Below are 20373 nucleotides of genomic sequence, written 5' to 3' on the forward strand. Positions count from 1 at the left end.
TTTTGACAAGGACCTGTATATGCCCTTTAACTAAAAAGCTATTACAAAAACACCGCGTACTGAGCTATAGCAAAAAACGAAGAAAGTTTGCACTTTCCCCACGGTCCCTAACTGAAGGCTCTGCTGAGAGCGTTCTCTCCCAGCTTTCTGCACATTGCGACGGCTTGCACGGGGCCGTGCTTATTGTATCGAGGGAAAATATAGAAAAAGAAGGATGTGAAACATGATCAGCTTTGCCCTTTTGGCGGTCACACTGCTTAGATTTTTTAGGGCAATTCGTTTTGGAGTTATCGGCGTCACGAATGTGTCAAGAATATCGTGTTTTTCTCTACCCTATATCACAATTTTAAAGAGCCACACAGATGGGAAATAAAAAATTACCTGTATTACACAACATTTCACTGATGACTGCTTTTCTAATCTCGGTGAGTACAAGGCTGGATTTTCAAAGCTTTTGGCCATAAAAGAGGGTTCATTACCAACTTTATTTAGACCAACAAGCATCTCCGAATTACAACGCGAAGTATGATTATGAAGTTATGTGTTTGTTTTCTCCCGAGCGCTTATCAGTATGTGTGCTGTCTGCAGCCTTTGTCTGCGCTGATCTTCATTTACAAACACGTCATTAAAATGAAGTGTAACAAGTGCTGCTAACAGATATTCTGTGATAAAGTAATCCATATGAAAACAACGCGATGTCCGTTTTTCACATCTCCCTTTGTTACATCCAGAGCCATGGCTCTGGTTATATCTAATGTGACCACGCCCCCGCGCTGAACGCGCTAATCAGATCCAAACTGAAGCACGCGGCTTGAATACGCAAACACAGAAGAAAAAGCAGCGAGACTGTTCAAGTTTTTTATTTTACTGTTTGCTTCGCGATGAGAGGAATAAGACATAATTCACCTCAAAAAGATGCTAACGCATTGTTTACCATGAAGTTGTGTGCGGAACAACCAATCAAAACTATGTTAGTTGACCAATCAGAACGCAGTATGCTACCGAAAGGTGGGGTTTAAGGAAACTGAATCTTTTGAACAGCTTCGTGCGAACCGTTTGGGGATCTCTGAGAATTGAGGTAATTTTAAAATGATATTTTGACAAAATGACAATGTTTTTAACCTTGGATGGATTTAAGCCTATTGTACAGGACTTATAAACAGTGATAGGAAGCTTAGAATTTTCATCTTACTGGCTCTTTAAGGCATTATTTTAACTAAATATGATATATAGTCAGATTAAAACTAACTACCAAGATATAAAGGTGCAAAACAGCATCTATGCTTATCTTTCTTTTTTTCTTCTTGTTTTTTTTTCAAATGTTTAATATTTAAAATAATAATAATAATGTTTTTAAATAATAAAATAAATAAAAATGCAACTTGTCTTCCTCAGTTCATCATCCATCTCTGGAATTTTTTTTACTAATAATCAGTCTTAATCTCAAATTTCCCTTGATGCTTGGTATCTTATTAACCGAAGCCTAATGAGATGCAGATATACAGGGTTTGTCTCATTAAATGAGTTTCAAAGACTTTGATTAACTGTGAGATTTACACTAGTGCATCCGAGGTGAAAGATAGACTGAGCTCTAAACATCTCTTGATTTATTAATTTGCAATACATGTTCTAACAGCAATCTGAATTTAGTCAATTACAGTGAGCTGTTTTGTTCCCAGCTGGTTGTACATTGGTTTGCAAATTCATGACAATGTTTTACATTAAGCTACCCATAAAGGTTAAAAACTTTTTTCTCCCCAAAGCTTTTTTTAAACATTTGCTGCATGGATAAAAATTACATTTAAAATATCTGCTGTACACATCATCAGTCAAAATTGTGTTGAGAGAAAAAAAAAAAATAATGTGCGAATCCTTTAAATTTTACGGTATTCAGAACAGAGTAAAACACAAAGCAGAAAATATAAGCAGCTATAAAATTATTTGTTATAAACAACATATAAACATTTAGAAATAAATGAAAAGTATTTAAAGAGAAATATATCAACATCTCATTCTGCATGAATACAAATGTTCCCCATGAGATCCGTGTGCAATCACTTGATTTTTCCTTATTACAGTGAAAATGAGTTTTGGTCATACAGATAATAATAAGACATTAATATAAACTGTAAAGGGTTCACTTTCAATGGGTCACATAAACATATTCATTCCAATTTAATTTAAATCTAATGTAACATTCTAATTTTGTCAACAGTCAATCATTGGTTAATGATTGTTAGGAGTCGGTCAGGAAAATGAACCGAAATGAACATCTCTAAATTCTTGTGTCCCCATCACACAGTCTGTGTTGATTGTGTGTCTGTGACGTCTCTGAAGCGGCTCCTTATTCACCATCAGCTGATCCTGAGGAAACTGAACTGACGTCTAAACACTGAGAGTCCTACAATAAAACACACAGACAGACACATATGAGTCTGAGACATTACTGCTGTCACATCACATCAGCAGATCCAGTTCAGAAAACACACAGTATATTCATATTACAGCCAGAGATTAATAACAGTAAATGATCAACAACTACTATCACCTAGAGACACTGTAAGACTTCAAAATGTTCATATATTAAAAATAAGTCACATCACAGAATTAAAAACAATTTAAAGTACAGAGATTAAAGTGGAGCTCAACTATTATCTTATATTCTCCAATCACACACACAGGAGTCTGTTACTCAATTTATAAACTTTATCTAAACAAACACTCACAATAGAGTAATGTCTCCAGTTTATAACGTGGATCCTTCTTCAGATCAGAGAGTAACTTCCTACTAAAATATCTTAGTTTATTCCCAGACAGATCCAGTTCTCTCAGGTGTGAGGGGTTTGATCTCAGAGCTGAAGTCAGAGCAAAAAAACCTTCATCTGTGACACCACAATCACTCAACCTGTAGAGAACAATGACACAGTGTTAATTTTAGTTGAAGTGTGTGTAGTTTGTTATTGACTCTGGTCTCAGAGCAGGAGAGGAGATATAATGACAAGCATTGTCACATACTGCTGCTGACAGAATGAGATTTCTGCATGTTGATGCTCAATGCTGCTGTTTGAAACTGTCATGTGCTTCAGGACTGAACAGACACACAGAGCTGAATGTGAGATATTGTTTCATAGTGATATAAGCACAGATCTGTCTGGAGAAACAGTCACTTGCTCCTCTAATAAACACCTACAGATGGACATCTGCCCAGACGAAATACTGCTTTCCCAGGAACATGATTTCAACCGAGGAGCACTTTAAATCGCTCCATGTCATGATCCGGCCCTGTGTTCAGCTGTGTTTAATTGGGGTTGGAGCTAAACTCTGCAGGACTGTGTCCCTCCAGGACCGAGTTTACCTCTCCCTGATATAAGAGGAACATGAACCTGCTGATAGAGCAGCAAATAAATATATAAAATAAAAAATACTGCTTGTGGTTTTACATGTCTTGAGGCTCTTTTATCAATGATAATGCTGAACACTGAAGTGATTATAACTTTCATTCAGTCATTGATCACTGTAATACTGAGTTAAAACTAAACACATTCAGACTCTTGTCTGTTCAACTCTAAACCTCTGAGATATTCATCCTGCAGTAAGTCACAGAGACTCTGGATTACTATTTTACACGTTATCTGAAAGTTCATTATTGATCAAACTAGCATAAGCAAAGCATGTGATGTAATGGAAATGAATGAAATTAACTTAATCAGAGTCAATTCTGCTGAAATATAGTGTGTTTGCTGAACATTGCTGATTTTATTCTTAAAACTGAAATTAAAGGGTGTTTTACTGACATATGACTATCAGAGAGATCTTACCACATTTTCTCCAGTTTACACTGAGGATCCTGTAGTACATCAGAAAGCAGCTTCACTGAATCTCTTAGTTTATTGTGAGACAGATCCAGTTCTCTCAGGTGTGAGGGGTTTGATCTCAGAGCTGAAGTCAGAGCAGAACAACCTTCATCTGTGACGCCACAATCACTCAACCTGTAGAGAACAATGACACACTCTTCACTCTCTCAGATCAGATCAGTTTAGCTGTGAATCAATTTTTAATTGAGGTCAGACACAAAACATGATCATATGACATCTAAATTTAACATGCAGTATTTAAAGACCCCTGTGTTGGGAATATTTTAACATTATTAACATTGTTTACAGTACTGAAGCAACAATTTTGATACTCATGCTGCCATTTTCTGCCGGATCAGGTATCGTAAATAAACTGTTGCACAACTATAATACACTACACACTTCACACCTTCACTTTCACAAAAACAAAAAAAAAGAAATAAAATAAAAAAAGAAAGAAAAGGGGGGAGGGGGGGGGGGCTGGCCTAGTGGTTAAAGATTTTGTCTCCTAAACCTAAGGTTGTGAGTTCGAGTCTTGGCCGGGCAATACTAAACTGAGATGCCTGCCCACTGCTCTGTGTGTGTGTGTGCGCGCGCGCACACTTTGGATGGTTTAAATGCAGAGCATGAATTCTGAGTATGGATCATGACTGTATGTCACTTCACTACACCTCAGTATCTCTTCCCTTTGTTCTCTGATCTGTTTAATGTGAAGTACTGTGTACATCAACTGCTTCAAGTGCATCATTCTGTAAGTGCTTTGTGATGCAATGTATTTGTTTGGTCCTATCCATCATATGTTGTTGAATATACGTATAATGCACTATACATTTAAAATAAATGTCTTTTCATTTTATAGCATGTTTATATATAAATATTTTGTTTTTTATGAATGGATTCTATAATAATACAAATAGCAACGTGCAACATTTTACCAGTTTCAGTGCTAAACTTTTATTTGTTCCAACTAAATAATGACTTTTCACTATATATTTATTTTTATAAAATTATTGTGCACTGAATTCTTTAACAAAATTAGCTGCTGAATTATCCACTAACCTAGTTTATGTTTTTTTTTATTTTATTTTATGTTTTTTATTAAATTTTTCTTTATAATTAATAATGCTGCGTTCCAGGCAGGTTTTTCAGCTGCAAGTCACGATTTAAAACCACTAATGACTTTGTACCGTTCAAGTCACGCCAAACTTCCTGAGCGCAAGGAATTGTAGCTAGATTATTATTTATTTTATTATATAATTTTAGTGCGATGTTACATTGTCCTAAAATAGTTTTTTCAACGTGTACCACTTGCATAAACACTGCATCCGTAGGCAATATTATTCATAGGGGCTGCCATTGGTGTTTCACGTGCTGTGATGTCAGAACTCGGAGTACATCGATCTAGTACGAGTTCACGAGTGGGAAGTCACGGGTTTGAATGCCGTTCCAGTGCACTTTCACAGGTTTAAGGTTGGAAAAACATGGGTTACTGGTTGCCTGCAATGCGGCATTAGTCTGTGAGACGAGTGGGAACGGAGGGAGCCGCAGGAGTAATTGGAAAGTGGTGAGTGGCGCAGGTGTCTCTCATTTCCAATGACTCCACCAGCCTCGCTCCATTCCCACGGCTCTCAGCCCTGCCCCACTAGTTACAGTCTGTATTTAGTTGATTGTGAAAGAGTGATTATCAGTTCCACACACAGAGATATATGAACTCTATATATGGATTTAAAAAACTGCACTGGTGTGAGATCAGGATCTGTATCAGATAATACTGAACCCCGGTGTCAGAATCAGTGTTGGAGACAAAAAAGACAGATTGGAGCATCTCTAATTCATTGTGCAGTGAATGAAGTTGACAGAAATTCATACAGACAGTTTCTGTTCGTGAGAACTTGAAACCGTTCTATGTTATTAAGTTGGCTTGAGAAAGCCAACTTACTGAAATCCTATTTAAACTTATTAGTGGTGCTTGCCGGAGGCAAAGCATCACTATTATTATCTCACATACTTATTATTATCTCACATACTTATTATTCTTCTAGATCCGTACAAATTTCGGCGCGTAACTTGTCCCGCAGTTTTTGTCACAGACCAACAAAACAGGCGTCAAATCGTGCGGCCTAATCGGGAATGGTGTGCTATGACTTTTATAAGCGATAAGCGAAAAAACAGGCGAAAAATCCCATAGACAATGCATTGTGGCCAACTTTGACGGATCGTAGCTCCGAGAGAGAATTTCACAGAAACACGTGAATCACTACATTTGGAGAGGCTATCAGGCTGTGGTTGTATAAGTTGGTATAAGTTGTACCCCTGGGGCGCAAGAGCCCCCCAAATTTGCCCCTAATACAAAGTATAGGGAGGGCTTTTCCAACGATGACAAATTACATAGGGATTTTGTATTAAATATAACTCTGGATCACAATATCATAGATACATGGGGTTGGGCTCATTTTAATCAGACAACCAATCAGACTCTCAGGATCGTTATGAGGCTATCAAGCAACGCCCTAGCAACCATATAGAGCACCCTAACAACAAATTCCATAGACTTCCATTGAAAAAGACCAAATTAATATCTTTGGATAGAAGTGTTATAGAAACATGAGGGTGGGCTCCTTTGACTCGGGCAGCAAACGACCAATCACAAATCACCTTCAAGACTTCCTAGCCACGCCCTAGCAATTATTTAGAGCACCCTAGCAACCCAAAGCATAGAGGGATATCTTAACACCTGAAAGACATAGAAGCATGGGGGTTGGTTTATATTAGCTTTGGATTATCATCATTGGCAGCTGCCAGGCCACTCCCTAGCAACCAAACAGAGTACCCTAGTGTAACGCATATGCAGGTCATCGATTCATCGGTTAAATTCAGGCATATAACATGAAACCTTTTTCCACTAAATGCCTGGCCTGGCGCCAGCCTGGCCGGACTTAAATTATTTACGATACCCGGGCGAGCCTCAAAGGAAACATGAAACCCCCAACCACATTCCAATACATACACAAAAAGAAACCTTTCTTAGAAGTTCCTTACCTTCATCATTTTATTAATAATATGTATTTTGAATGTTTGTGTATTGCATAAAAAATGGTTAATCCTGTGTAAATGGTTATAATTTTACTAGCTTATAAGTTGGAAATGTTTCTCCTCATTTTAACTTTCTCAAATAGAGTCATGTTTTCTGTAACCCCACTCCTGACCAGGTCGTAAAACTTTATGATCCCACTGGCAAACAGAACAGGAATGTAAAAAGAATGGTAAAATGTACTCAGACGTAGTCTAAAAGTATATAGTATTGTTTTTGTTGGTGCATTGAGATGTTTCCCATATAAATTGGGACTATCTGCAATTTATTAGCGTGTGTTAATCTTTAAATGTGTGTAATTCTGCATTTGAATGTAACTTCATGTTTTGATCATATATATATATATATATATATATATATATATTATTTTTGGTATCTGTTTAATCGTCATGCTTTGACAGACCCATTTATCTAAAGCAAAGTAATGAAAAATGTATTAATCTGGAATTACGAACTTGCTAGAATATCCCTGCAGAAATCTGATAAGCCCCAAAGTTAGTAGGGTGGGTGTTTCCACAGAGACAAAGGAACTTTTCCCCGCTTCAGATCGCGGACGTTCATTGGTTGTTCACGCGAACAGAGGCGTGAACCATCTCAAGGTTCACCATCTCTGTGTGATTTGTAGCTTGATGTATTATTAGTCAATTATTAAAAACCCATATATTCATGATTGCCTCATTTGCCTCCACCCCGCTCACATCACGAGTCACTGAGATGTCTGATCTAGCTACAAGCTTTAAATTTAGGAACTAAATTTATCATAATGATAGGATAATGTTTTCATGGCCAGAGAATATTTTTCCTTGAATTATAAGAAGTGATAACTTTATTGAAAATTGATAGGTTAATCTTACGGCCGTTTGCTGGACAAACCACTGTTTGATTTGCAGTAATTTACAGTAAGAGATATCACAATAATTGATATGAAGAATGGAATATTGACATATTAATGAGTAAATTACAGTGCCCTGTAATGAGTTATTGGTATAGACAATTGAGCTATTTTTCATCTTCAATAAAATTTAGTGTAACTGTCATATGAGATATATATTAATCATATTCCTGATTAATTATTCAAATACCCTATATATCATTTGAGTTAATTATTATGTACAACCCATTGTTGTTACACTAGCAACCATTTTTCAAGATCTATATCTCTGCATCAGAACATCCTAGAGACATGGGGGTTGGTTTATATTTACAAGCAGCCTTTGGAGTATCATCATTGGCAGCTGCCAAGCCACTCCCTACCAACCAAATGGAGTAGCCTAGCAACCATTTTGCAAGATCTATATCTCCGCATCAGTACATCGTAGAGGCATGGGGGTTGGTTTATATTGCCGAGCAGCCTATTGAGTATCATCATTGGCAGCTGCCAGGCCACTCCATAGCAACCAAATAGAGTAGCCTAGCAACCAATTAGTAAGTCTTATTTCTTTTTAACAGTAAATCGTATCGACATGGCGGTTGGCTCTTTTGACTCATGCTAGTAAACGGGGAATCCAGCATGCTAGTCATGCTAGCAGTTAATAGCTACATGCTAATAGTGATTAGCTAAGTGTTCAATTGGGCTAAGAACTCTATAATAACTACATAGTTACCATCTGTGACAACTACCAACCACCAAGTAACATCATAACAACCACCCCAGTTACCATAGCAACTGCCTAGCAACCACCTAGCAACCACCCAGAACACCCTATCAACACATTAGCAACCACCAAAATTAACCTAGCAACTGCCTAGCAACCGCCTAGCAACCACCCAGGTTACCCTAGCAACCACATAGCAACACCCTAGCAACCGCCCCAATTACCCTAGCAACCACCCTGGGTACCTTAGCAACGGCCCTAGCAACCATCATGGGGACCCTAGCAACCGCCCTAGCAACCACCCCGTGTACCCTAGCAACCACACAGCAACACCCTAGCAACCACCCCAATTAGCCTAGCAACCACCCTGGGAACCTTAGCAACGTCCCTAGCAACCATCATGGGGACCCTAGCAACCGCCCTAGCAACCACCCCGGGTACCCTAGCAACCGCACAGCAACACCCTAGCAACCACCTCGATTACCCTAGCAACCACCCTTGGTACCTTAGCAACGGCCCTAGCAACCATCATGGGGACCATAGCAACCTCCCTAGCAACCATCCCATGTACCCTAGCAACCACCCCGGATACCCTAGCAACCACATAGCAACACCCTAGCAACCACACTGGGTACCCTAGCGACTGCCCTAGCAACCATCATGGGGACCCTAGCAACCGCCCTAGCAACCACCCCAGGTACCCTAGCAACCACATAGCAACACCCTAGCAACCGCCCTTATTACCCTAGCAACAACCCTGGGTACCTCAGCAACGGCCCTAGCAACCATCATGGGGACCCTAGCAACCGCCCTAGCAACCACATAGCAAAACCCTATCAACCACCCCAATTACCCTAGCAACCAGCCTGGGTACCTTAGCAACGGCCCTAGCAACCATCATGGGGACCCTAGCAACTGCCCTAGCAACCACCCCAGGTTCCCTAGCAACCACATAGCAATACCCTAGCAACCACCCTGATTACCCTAGCAACCACCCTGGGTAACCTAGCAATGGCCCTATCAACCATCATGGGGACCCTAGCAACCACCCTAGCAACCACCCAGAAAACCCTAGCAATGGCCCTAGCAACTGTCCTGAGTACCATAGCAACCTCATTGCAACGCCCTAGCAACAGAGGGGCGAGTTTTTCCACTGCAAGCACCACTCACATTTTCTTCAGGAAATGTACATTCTAGTTATGTTGGCTTGGCAACAAGCCAACATACTGTTATGCTATTTAAACTTATTATGTTGGCTTGGCTATTTTCTTTATTATTATTCTTCTGAGAAAAATTCTAAACGCTACTCCTCCTAGGGCTTTAAAGCTACAAGCCCCAAACTCGGCAGACACCTGCGGGATAGAGTGGTGGTGTATGCTATATCTTTTAAGAGTGATCAGACTTAAAGTTTTTTTTATACATTTTTAAATGTAAAAATTCATTACCCATAGACTTACATTGTCTGAGAAAAATTGCGCCCCTACAGTTGCAATGAGATTTAGGGGAGGAGTCGGGTTTCGTTTCACTTTTAAACCGGTTAAAAATACAAATAATACAATTTCCTTCAAACTGACAAGCTAAACCAACATATCTGATTAGTACAGGGGTTAGGGCTCATTAATAATTTATTTCTTGGCAGAGAGCAGTCAGAAAGACGAGAGAAGAATCGCTGCTGCTCAGCTCAAGCACGGTCTCAACGGAGCTCACAACGAGCGAATTAATTCTTATTTAAGACCTTTTATAACGGCGATTGCACGCAATCCACACGTTAGAACACACCAAGAGCTAAATTCAGATGTTTCTGAACTGTTTAAAGTAATAACATGATATATTCGCGGCAGCCAAATGTCCGCGAGCTCGCGATGTATTTCTCTGAACACTTGAAGTCCACATGACAGCCGCGTTTCGGGGCGAGATCGGACAAATAAATAGGCTACACATTTCATTCACACTGACAAGCTAAACCAACATATGTTATTATTACCGGGTCAGATCTCATTTATAAATAATGTCTCTGGCCAAAGAACAGAGAGAAAGACGAGAGAGAAATGAGCGCTTCATCAGCATTTTTTAAGCGCTTCCAAAAATAATATCACAGCGAATTGCACTAATCCACCCATTAGAACACAACAAGAGCAGAATTCAGGTGTTTTTGAACTGTTTATGTGTGCAAAATGAAATATAATTTGACAGAGTGATACAGCTTATGAATACTGGAAGGAAAAAAAGTCACGACAGCCTTTTAACTCTGGAGTCGATTAACGCATATACGCGTTTTGAGTCATTTTCTCCTGATAACCCCGAAATTTACTTAAATTACACTTTCAGTTTTAATCATACAGATAAGAGCAATACATCAATCGAATCTGTAAAGGGTCTATTTTTTTTGGATACAAACATAATAACAACAAAACTTTGTGCACTTATAAAATAAAGATAACAAACAAGGTGCAGCCTTGGTCTGCGCTGATCTTCATTTACAAACACGTCATTAAAATGAACTGTAACTCCATGAATACTCAACGAAGAGACATGAGAGATATATCTATAGAAAGCTTGACATGTTTACTTTCAAACTAAACAAGTGCTCCCGAACAAATATTCTGTGATAAAGTAATCCATATCAAAACAACGCAATGTCCTTTTTTCACGTCTAATGTGTATGGAAGGCCAAGAGGGTCAAATACACGTGAATTTTAACGTGTCTCTGTAAAGGGTCTACTTTTCTTGGATACAAACATAATAACAACAAAACTTTGGGCACTTATAAAATAAAGATAACAAACAAGGTGTGCTGTCTGCAGCCTTGGTCTGCGCTGATCTTCATTTACAAACACGTCATTAAAATGAACTGTAACTCCATGAATACTCAACGAAGAGACATGAGAGATATATCTATAGAAAGCTTGACATGTCTACTTTCAAACTAAACAAGTGCTCCGGAACAAATATTCTGTGATAAAGTAATCCATATCAAAACAACGCGATGTCCTTTTTTCACGTCTAATGTGTATGGAAGGCCAAGAGGGTCAAATACACGTGAATTTTAACGCGTCAACAACACGTTAAATACGTGTATTTCATGCGTAGAAAACACGTATTTAATATTATTTATTTATCGGCGCTGCACAACATGGTAAAGTAATTTATATATTTTTTAAAAGCTTCTTAAAATACTATATTACTCCAATATTATATCCAATATTGTTTAACGCGTTAAATACGTGTTGTTTACACGTGGAAAATCAGCGGGTATTTAACGTGTATTTCACGTTGAAATACACGTGAAATACACGTGAAGTACACGTGAAGTACACGTTAAAAATCAGTTTGAAGAGGTCAATGTCATTGGCTGCTGAGGACTTGGGTCAAACCACTTCTGTGAGCTTAGAGGGGTGTACCATTCATAAGCAGGCAACCACCATTTAACATGCTATAGATCAGCTTATTCAGCCTTATTATTTAGTCTTTTCTCTTTTCTGTTTAGTATAGCCTATAGAAATAATATATTTAAGTTTCAGTTTTATGAAATATTTATTTTATAATAAATATGAATTAAAATTTTGTGGTGATAGTATAAAGTTTATAAAAGTTACAGTATTTTGTAATGAAACAGGACTTTTTGTTTAGCTCTTAACTCGCCGAAGTATACTATACATTGTGTCCTTTCTTTAATTTTTCAGTAATGTGTGATAACTTAAAATATGTTGTCAGTACTATTAAAATAAGATTAAATTTAATGGTATTTAGGAGATTATGGTTTTTGCATGACTTATTTCGCATTCTGCTAGACAACCCTGCCGTAGCTGTTATCATAGCCTAGGCTTTTTATTAAAAAAAGAAAACAGCAAGGGACTATGGAAAAAGACAGTTGCAGGTGTATTTTTTTATGGTACTATTATTTTTATTTTTTTGCAGCGGGGCAACTCAAGAATGTTGGGCACACAAGTACTGTGGCTCTTTTGCCCCATGGCCAAGATGGCCAAGCCAACATCAAAGTTAGTTTTAATTAATTTTTAAATGTAAAAATTCATTACCCATAGACTCACATTGTCTGAGAAAAATTGCGCCCCTACAGTTGCAATGAGATTTAGGGGAGGAGTCGGGTTTCGTTTCACTTTTAAAACGGTTAGAAATACAAGTAAATAATACAATTTCCTTCAAACTGACAAGCTAAACCAACATATCTGATTAGAACAGGGGTTAGGGCTCATTAATAATTTTTTTCTGGGCAGAGAGCAGTCAGAAAGACGAGAGAAGAATCACGGCTGATCAGCTCAGTCATTGTCTACACGGAGCTCACAACGAGCGAATTTATTCTTATTTAAGACCTTTAAAAATGGCGATTGCACGCAATCCACACGTTAGAACACACCAAGGGCTAAATTCAGATGTTTCTGAACTGTTTAAATTAATAACATGATATATTCGCGGCAGCCAAATGTCCGCGAGCTCGCGATGTATTTCTCTGAACACTTGAAGTCCACATGACAGCCACGTTTCGGGGCGAGATCGGACAAATAAATAGGCTACACATTTCATTCACACTGACAAGCTAAACCAACATATGTTATTATTACCGGGTCAGATCAAATTTATAAATTATGTCTCTGGCCAAAGAACAGAGAGAAAGACGAGAGAGAAAGGAGCGCTTCATCAGCATTTTTTAAGCGCTTCCAAAAATAATATCACAGCGAATTGCACTAATCCACCCATTAGAACACAACAAGAGCAGAATCCAGGTGTTTTTGAACTGTTTATGTGTGCAAAATGAAATATAATTTAACAGCGTGATACAGCTTATGAATACTGGAAGGAAAAAAAGTCACGACAGCCTTTTAACTCTGGAGTCGATTAACGCATATACGCGTTTTGAGTCATTTTCTCCTGATAACCCCGAAAATTACTTAAATTACACTTTCAGTTTTAATCGTACAGATAAGAGCAATACATCAATTGAATATGTAAAGGGTCTACTTTTTTTGGATACAAACATAATAACAACAAAACTTTGTGCACTTATAAAATAAAGATAACAAACAAGGTGTGCTGTCTGCAGCCTTGGTCTGCACTGATCTTCATTTACAAACACGTCATTAAAATGAACTGTAACTCCATGAATACTCAACGAAGAGACATGAGAGATATATCTATAGAAAGCTTGACATGTCTACTTTTAAACCAAACAAGTGCTGCTGAACAAATATTCTGTGATAAAGTAATCCATATCAAAACAACGTGATGTCCTTTTTTCACGTCTCCCTTCATTATATCTAATGTGTATGGAAGGCCAAGAGGGCCAAGAGGGCCTTTTCCAAGAGTGAATTTTAACGTGTCAACAACACGTTAAATACGTGTATTTCATTAAATACGTGACAACACGTATTTAATATTATTTATTTATCGGCGCTGCACAACATGGTAAAGTCGTTTATATATATATTTTAAGAGCTTCTTAAAATACTATATTACTCCGATATTATATCCAATATTATTTAACGCGTTAAATACGTGTTGTTTACACGTGAAAAATCAGCGCATATTTAACGTGTATTTCACGTGTTAAATACACGTGAAATACACGTGAAGTACACGTTAAAAATCAGTTTGAAGAGGTCAATGTCATTGGCTGCTGAGGACTTGGGTCAAACCACTTCTGTGAGCTTAGAGGGGTGTACCATTCATAGACAAGCAACCACCATTTAACATGCTATAGATCAGCTTATTCAGCCTTATTATTTAGTCTTTTTTCTTTTCTGTTTTGTATAGCCTATATACATAATATATTTAAGTTTCAGTTTTATGAAATATTTATTTTAATATAAATATTAATTAAAATTTTGTGGTGATAGTATAAAGTTTATAAAAGTTATAGTATTTTGTAATGAAACAGGACTTTTTGTTTAGCTCTTGACTCGCCGAAGCATACTATATATAGTGTCCCTTCTTTAATTTTTCAGTAATGTGTGATAACTTAAAATATGTTGTCAGTACTATTAAAATAAGATTAAAATGAATGGTATTTAGGAGATTATGGTTTTTGCATGACTTACTTCGCATTCAGCTAGACAACCCTGTCGTAGCTGTTATCATAGCCTAGGCTTTTTATTAAAAAAGAAAACAGCAAGGGACCATGGAAAAAGACTGTTGCATGTGTATTTTTTTATGGTATTTTTTTTTGCAGCGGGACAACTCAAGAATGTTGGGCACACAAGTACTGTGGCTCTTTTGCCCCATGGCCAAGATGGCCAAGCCAACATCTCTCTGACTATTTCTATCTATCTATCTATCTATCATAGATCATAAATCATGGTAAACTATGGTAAATCGTGGTAAATCGTGATAAACTATGATAAATCATGCTATAATCAGTAAATCATACTTGAACATGGTAAATGGTGGTATACTATAGTAAATCATGGTAAATCGTGGTAAATAATGGTAAACTATGGTAAATCATGCTAGAACCATAGTAAATCATACTTGAACATGGTAAATCATGGTATACTATAGTAAATAATGGTAAACTATGGTAAATCATGGTAAATCATGGTAAACTATGGTAAATCATGGTAAATCATGGTAAACTATGGTAAATCGCGGTAAATCATGGTAAACTATGCTAAATCATGCTAGAATCAGTAAATCATACTTGAACATGGTAAATCATGGTATACTATAGTAAATCATGGTAAACTATGGTAAATCATGGTAAACTATGGTAAATCATGGTAAATCATGGTAAACTATGATAAATCATACTACAATCAGTAAATCATACTTGAACATGGTAAATCGTGGTATACTATAGTAAATCATGGTAAACTACGGTAAATCGTGGTAAATCATGGTAAACTATGCTTAATCATGCTAGAATCAGTAAATCATACTTGAACATGGTAAATCATGGTATACTATAGTAAATCATGGTAAACTATGGTAAATCATGGTAAATCATGGTAAACTATGGTAAATCATGGTAAACTATGATAAATCATACTAGAATCAGTAAATCATACTTGAACATGGTAAATCGTGGTATACTATAGTAAATCATGGTAAACTACGGTAAATCGTGGTAAATCATGGTAAACTATGATAAATCATGCTAGAATCAGTAAATCATACTTGAACATGGTAAATTGTGGTATATTATAGTAAATCATGGTAAACTATGGTAAATAATGGTAAACTATGTTAAATCATGCTAGAATCAGTAAATCATACTTGAACATGGTAAATCGTGGTATATTATAGTAAATCATGGTAAACTATGGTAAATAATGGTAAACTATGTTAAATCATGCTAGAATCAGTAAATCATACTTGAACGTGGTAAATCATGGTATACTATAGTTAATCATGGTAAACTATGGTAAATCGTGGTAAATAATGGTAAACTATGGTAAATCATGGTAAACTATGGTAAATCGTGGTAAACTAGGGTAAATCATGCTAGAAACATGCTAATCATGCTAAAATCATGCTAGCAACATGCTAGTCGAATGCTAGTCATGCTAGAAACATCCTAGCAATTATGGTAAATCATGGTAAACTATGATAAATCATACTAGAATCAGTAAATCATACTTGAACATGGTAAATCGTGGTATACTATAGTAAATCATGGTAAACTACGGTAAATCGTGGTAAATCATGGTAAACTATGCTTAATCATGCTAGAATCAGTAAATCATACTTGAACATGGTAAATCATGGTATACTATAGTAAATCGTGGTAAACTATGGTAAATCATGGTAAATCATGGTAAACTATGGTAAATCATGGTAAACTATGGTAAATCATGGTAAACTATGATAAATCATACTAGAATCAGTAAATCATACTTGAACATGGTAAATCGTGGTATACTATAGTAAATCATGGTAAACTATGGTAAATCGTGGTAAATCATGGTAAACTATGATAAATCATGCTAGAATCAGTAAATCATACTTGAACATGGTAAATCGTGGTATATTATAGTAAATCATGGTAAACTATGGTAAATAATGGTAAACTATGTTAAATCATGCTAGAATCAGTAAATCATACTTGAACGTGGTAAATCATGGTATACTATAGTTAATCATGGTAAACTATGGTAAATTGTGGTAAATAATGGTAAACTATGGTAAATCATGGTAAACTATGGTAAATCGTGGTAAACTAGGGTAAATCATGCTAGAAACATGCTAATCATGCTAAAATCATGCTAGCAACATGCTAGTCGAATGCTAGTCATGCTAGAAACATCCTAGCAACATGCTAATCATGTTAGCAACATGCTAGTCGCATGCTAGTCATGCTAGAAACATGCTAATCATGCTAGAAACATGCTAGCGAAATGCTAACAATATGTTAATCATGCTAGAAAAATGCTAGCAACATGCTAATCATGGTAAAATCATGCTAGCAAAATGCTAGTCCCATGCTAATCATGTTAGAAACATGCTAACAACATGCTAATCATGATAGCAACATGCTAGTCGCATGCTAGTCATGCTAGCAACATGCTAATCATGCCCGAAACATGTTAGCGACATGCTAGCAATATGTTAATCATGCTAGAAATATGCTAGGAACAATGCTAATCATGGTAAAATCATGCTAGCAACATGCTAGTTGCATGTTATTTATGCTAGAAAAATGCTAGCGACATGCTAGCAACATGGTAATCACGTTAGCAACATGCTAGCAACATGCAAGTTGTATGCTAATCATGCTAGAAACATGTTAACAACATGCTAGCAACATGTTAATCATGCTAGAAACATGGTAACAACATGCTAGCAACATGGTAATCATGCTAGAAACATGCAAGCAACATGCTAATCATGCTAGAAACATGCTAGTCACATGTTAATCATGCTAGAAACATGATAGCATCATGCTAATCATGCTAAAATAACGCTAGCAACCTGTAAGTCGCATGCTAGAAACATGCTAGCAACATGCTAATCATGTTAAAATCATGCTGGCAACATGCTAGTCGCATGCTAGTAATGCTAACAACATGCTAATCATGCTAGCAACATGCTAGTCGCATGCTAGTCATGCTAGAAACATGCTAGCGACATGGTAGCAACATGTTAATCATGCTATAAACATGCTAACGACATGCTAATCATGCTAGAAAAATGCTAGCAGCATGTTAGAAACATGCTAGCAACATTCTAATCATGCTATGCTAATCATGCTAGAAACATGCTAGTGACATGCTAATCATGCTAGAAACATGCTATCTAAATTGCTAGTCGCATGCTAATCATGCTAGAAACATGCTAGCAACATGCTAGCAAAATGCTAGTCATGTTAGAAAAATGCGAACAAAATGCTAATCATGCTAATCATGCTAGAAACATGCTAGCAACATGCTAATCATGCTAGAGACATGCTAATCATGCTAAAATCATGCTAGCAACATGCTAGTCGAATGCTAATCATGCTAGAAACATGTTATCAAACGTGCTAGTCCAATGCTAATCATGCTAGAAATATACTAGCAACATGTTAGTCATGATAACAATATGCTAGCAACATGCTATTAACATGCTAATCATGCTAGAAACATGCTAGTCATGCTAGAAAAATGCTAGCAAAATGCTAGCAGCATGTTAATCATGATAGAACCATGCTAGAAACATGGTAGCGACATGCTAGTAATGCTAACAACATGCTATTCGCATGCTAATCATGCTAGAAACATGCTAGCAAAATGCTAGTCATGCTAGAAACATGGTAACGACATGCTAGTCATGCTAACAACATGCTAGTAACTTGTTAATCATGCTAGAAATGTTAGTCGCATGCATTCTTTCTGTCAAACTAATCTATCTATCATTTTTTCTTTTGAACTAATCTATCATTCTTTCTAACTAATCTATCTGTCATTCTTTCTAACTAATATATCTTTCTTTCTTTCAACTAATCTATCAATCTAACTAATCAAAAACTTTAAACTATAAACTTCTAACTTCTTTAAAACTTCTTCAAACTTTCTGGTCAGGCTTTCTCAAGCCAACTTAAAGTTTGTCTCATCAAACTTTTTTTTCTAGTTCTTCTTCTTATTATTATTTTTCTGACCGCAAATTTTTGGACACTAACTCCTCCTAGACCGTTCAAGCTACATACTCCAAACTCGGGTCAGACCTTCATACTGTTCTGACTTGGTGTGCTATATCTTTTCAGACTGGTTTGAGTTACGGTTTTCTTAAAAATTTATATTAAAAATCATAAAAATCCCATAGACTTTCATTGACAGGATGTTCAGATGACCCAAGCTCCAAATCCCATTAGACTCAATCAAGCTTTGATGCTAATCAATTTAAACTCATTCAAACTCATCTAATCTATCTATCTATCTATCTATCTATCTATCTATCTATCTATCTATCTATCTATCTTTCTGTCGTTCTGTCTGTCTATCCTAATAATATGTTAATCATGCTAAAATAATGCTAGCAACATGCTAGTCGCATGCTAGTCATGCTAGAAACATGCTAACAACATGCTAATCATGCTAGAAACATGCTAGCAACATGCTAGTCGCATGCTAGTCATGTTAGAAACATGCTAATCATGCTAGAAAAAATGCTAACAACATGCTAATCATACTAAAATCATGCTAGCAACATACTAGTCGCATGCTAGTTATGCTAGAAACATGTTAACATGTTAATCATGCTAAAATCATGCTAGCAACATGCTAATTAAACTAGCAACTTGGTAGTCGCATGCTAGTCATGCTAGATCATGCTAATCATGGTAAAAACATTCTAGCAACATGCTAGTCGCATGCTAGTCATGGTAGAAACATGCTAGAAAGATGCTAATCATGCTAGCAACATGCTAGTTGCATGCTAGTCATGCTAGAAAAATGCTAACAACATGTTAATCATGCTAACAACATGCTAATCAAACTAGCAACCTGTTAGTCGCTTGCTAGTCATCCTAGAACCATGCTAGCAACATGCTAATCATGCCAGAAACAATGCTAGCGACATGCTAGCAATATGCTAATCATGCTAGAAACATGCTAGCAACATGCTAATCATGGTAAAATCATGCTAGCAACATGCTAGTCACATGCTAGTCATGCTAATAACATTGCTAGAACATGATAATCATGCTAGAAACATGATAGCAACACGCTAATCATGCTAAAATCATGTTAGCAAAATGTTAACAACATGCTAATCATGCTAAAATCATGCTAGCAACTTGCAAGTCGCATGCTAGTCATGCTAGAAACAAGCTAGCAACATTCTAGCAACATGCTAATCATGCTAAAATCATACTAGCAACATGCTAGTCGCATGCTAATCATGCTAGAAACATGCTAACAACATGCTAATCATGCTTAAATCATGCTAGCAACATGCTTATCATTCTAGCAACATGCTAGTCGCATGCTAGTCATGCTAGAAACATGCTTACAACATGCTAGCAACATGCTAATCATGCTAGCGACATGGCTAGTCACTTGTTAATTATGCTAGCAACATGCTATATACCTTGCTAATCATGGTAAGTACATGCTAGTCACTTGCTAATCAAGCTAGCATAATGCTAGCAACTTTGCTAATCATGCTAATGACATGGTCACATAGTCAATTGTCACTTGCTTGTAATGCTAGCAATATGTTAATCACTGTTTTTTTAAACTTCTTAAACTTTTAAATCTTTTTAAACTTTTCAAAATTTTCACATTTTCAAACTTTTCAAACTTTCTGGTCAGGCTTTCTCAAGCCAACTTAAAGTTTGTCTTCACAAGCTTTTTTATCTAGTTAAGATTGTATTTTGTTTATCTTCAGTTGGATTTTTCACTCA

At 36.7% G+C, this 20373-nt stretch overlaps 1 protein-coding gene across 1 annotated transcript in view; it reads right to left on the reverse strand.

The window, feature by feature from the left end:
- Positions 1–1606: 1606 nt before the first annotated feature.
- The window catches only part of LOC113077840 (NLR family CARD domain-containing protein 3-like), a 50880-nt gene continuing 32113 nt past the window's right edge, over positions 1607–20373 (reverse strand). Inside the window, exons 7-8 of the mRNA XM_026250111.1 lie at positions 3819–3989; positions 1607–2401 (exon numbers count right to left, since the gene is read on the reverse strand). Coding sequence (XP_026105896.1) covers positions 2386–2401; positions 3819–3989 — 187 coding nt within the window. The 3' untranslated portion in view covers positions 1607–2385. The remainder of the gene's footprint in view (positions 2402–3818; positions 3990–20373) is intronic.

This window comes from Carassius auratus, unplaced genomic scaffold (assembly GCF_003368295.1).
Source record: "Carassius auratus strain Wakin unplaced genomic scaffold, ASM336829v1 scaf_tig00023288, whole genome shotgun sequence".
Classification (NCBI taxonomy): domain Eukaryota; kingdom Metazoa; phylum Chordata; class Actinopteri; order Cypriniformes; family Cyprinidae; genus Carassius; species Carassius auratus.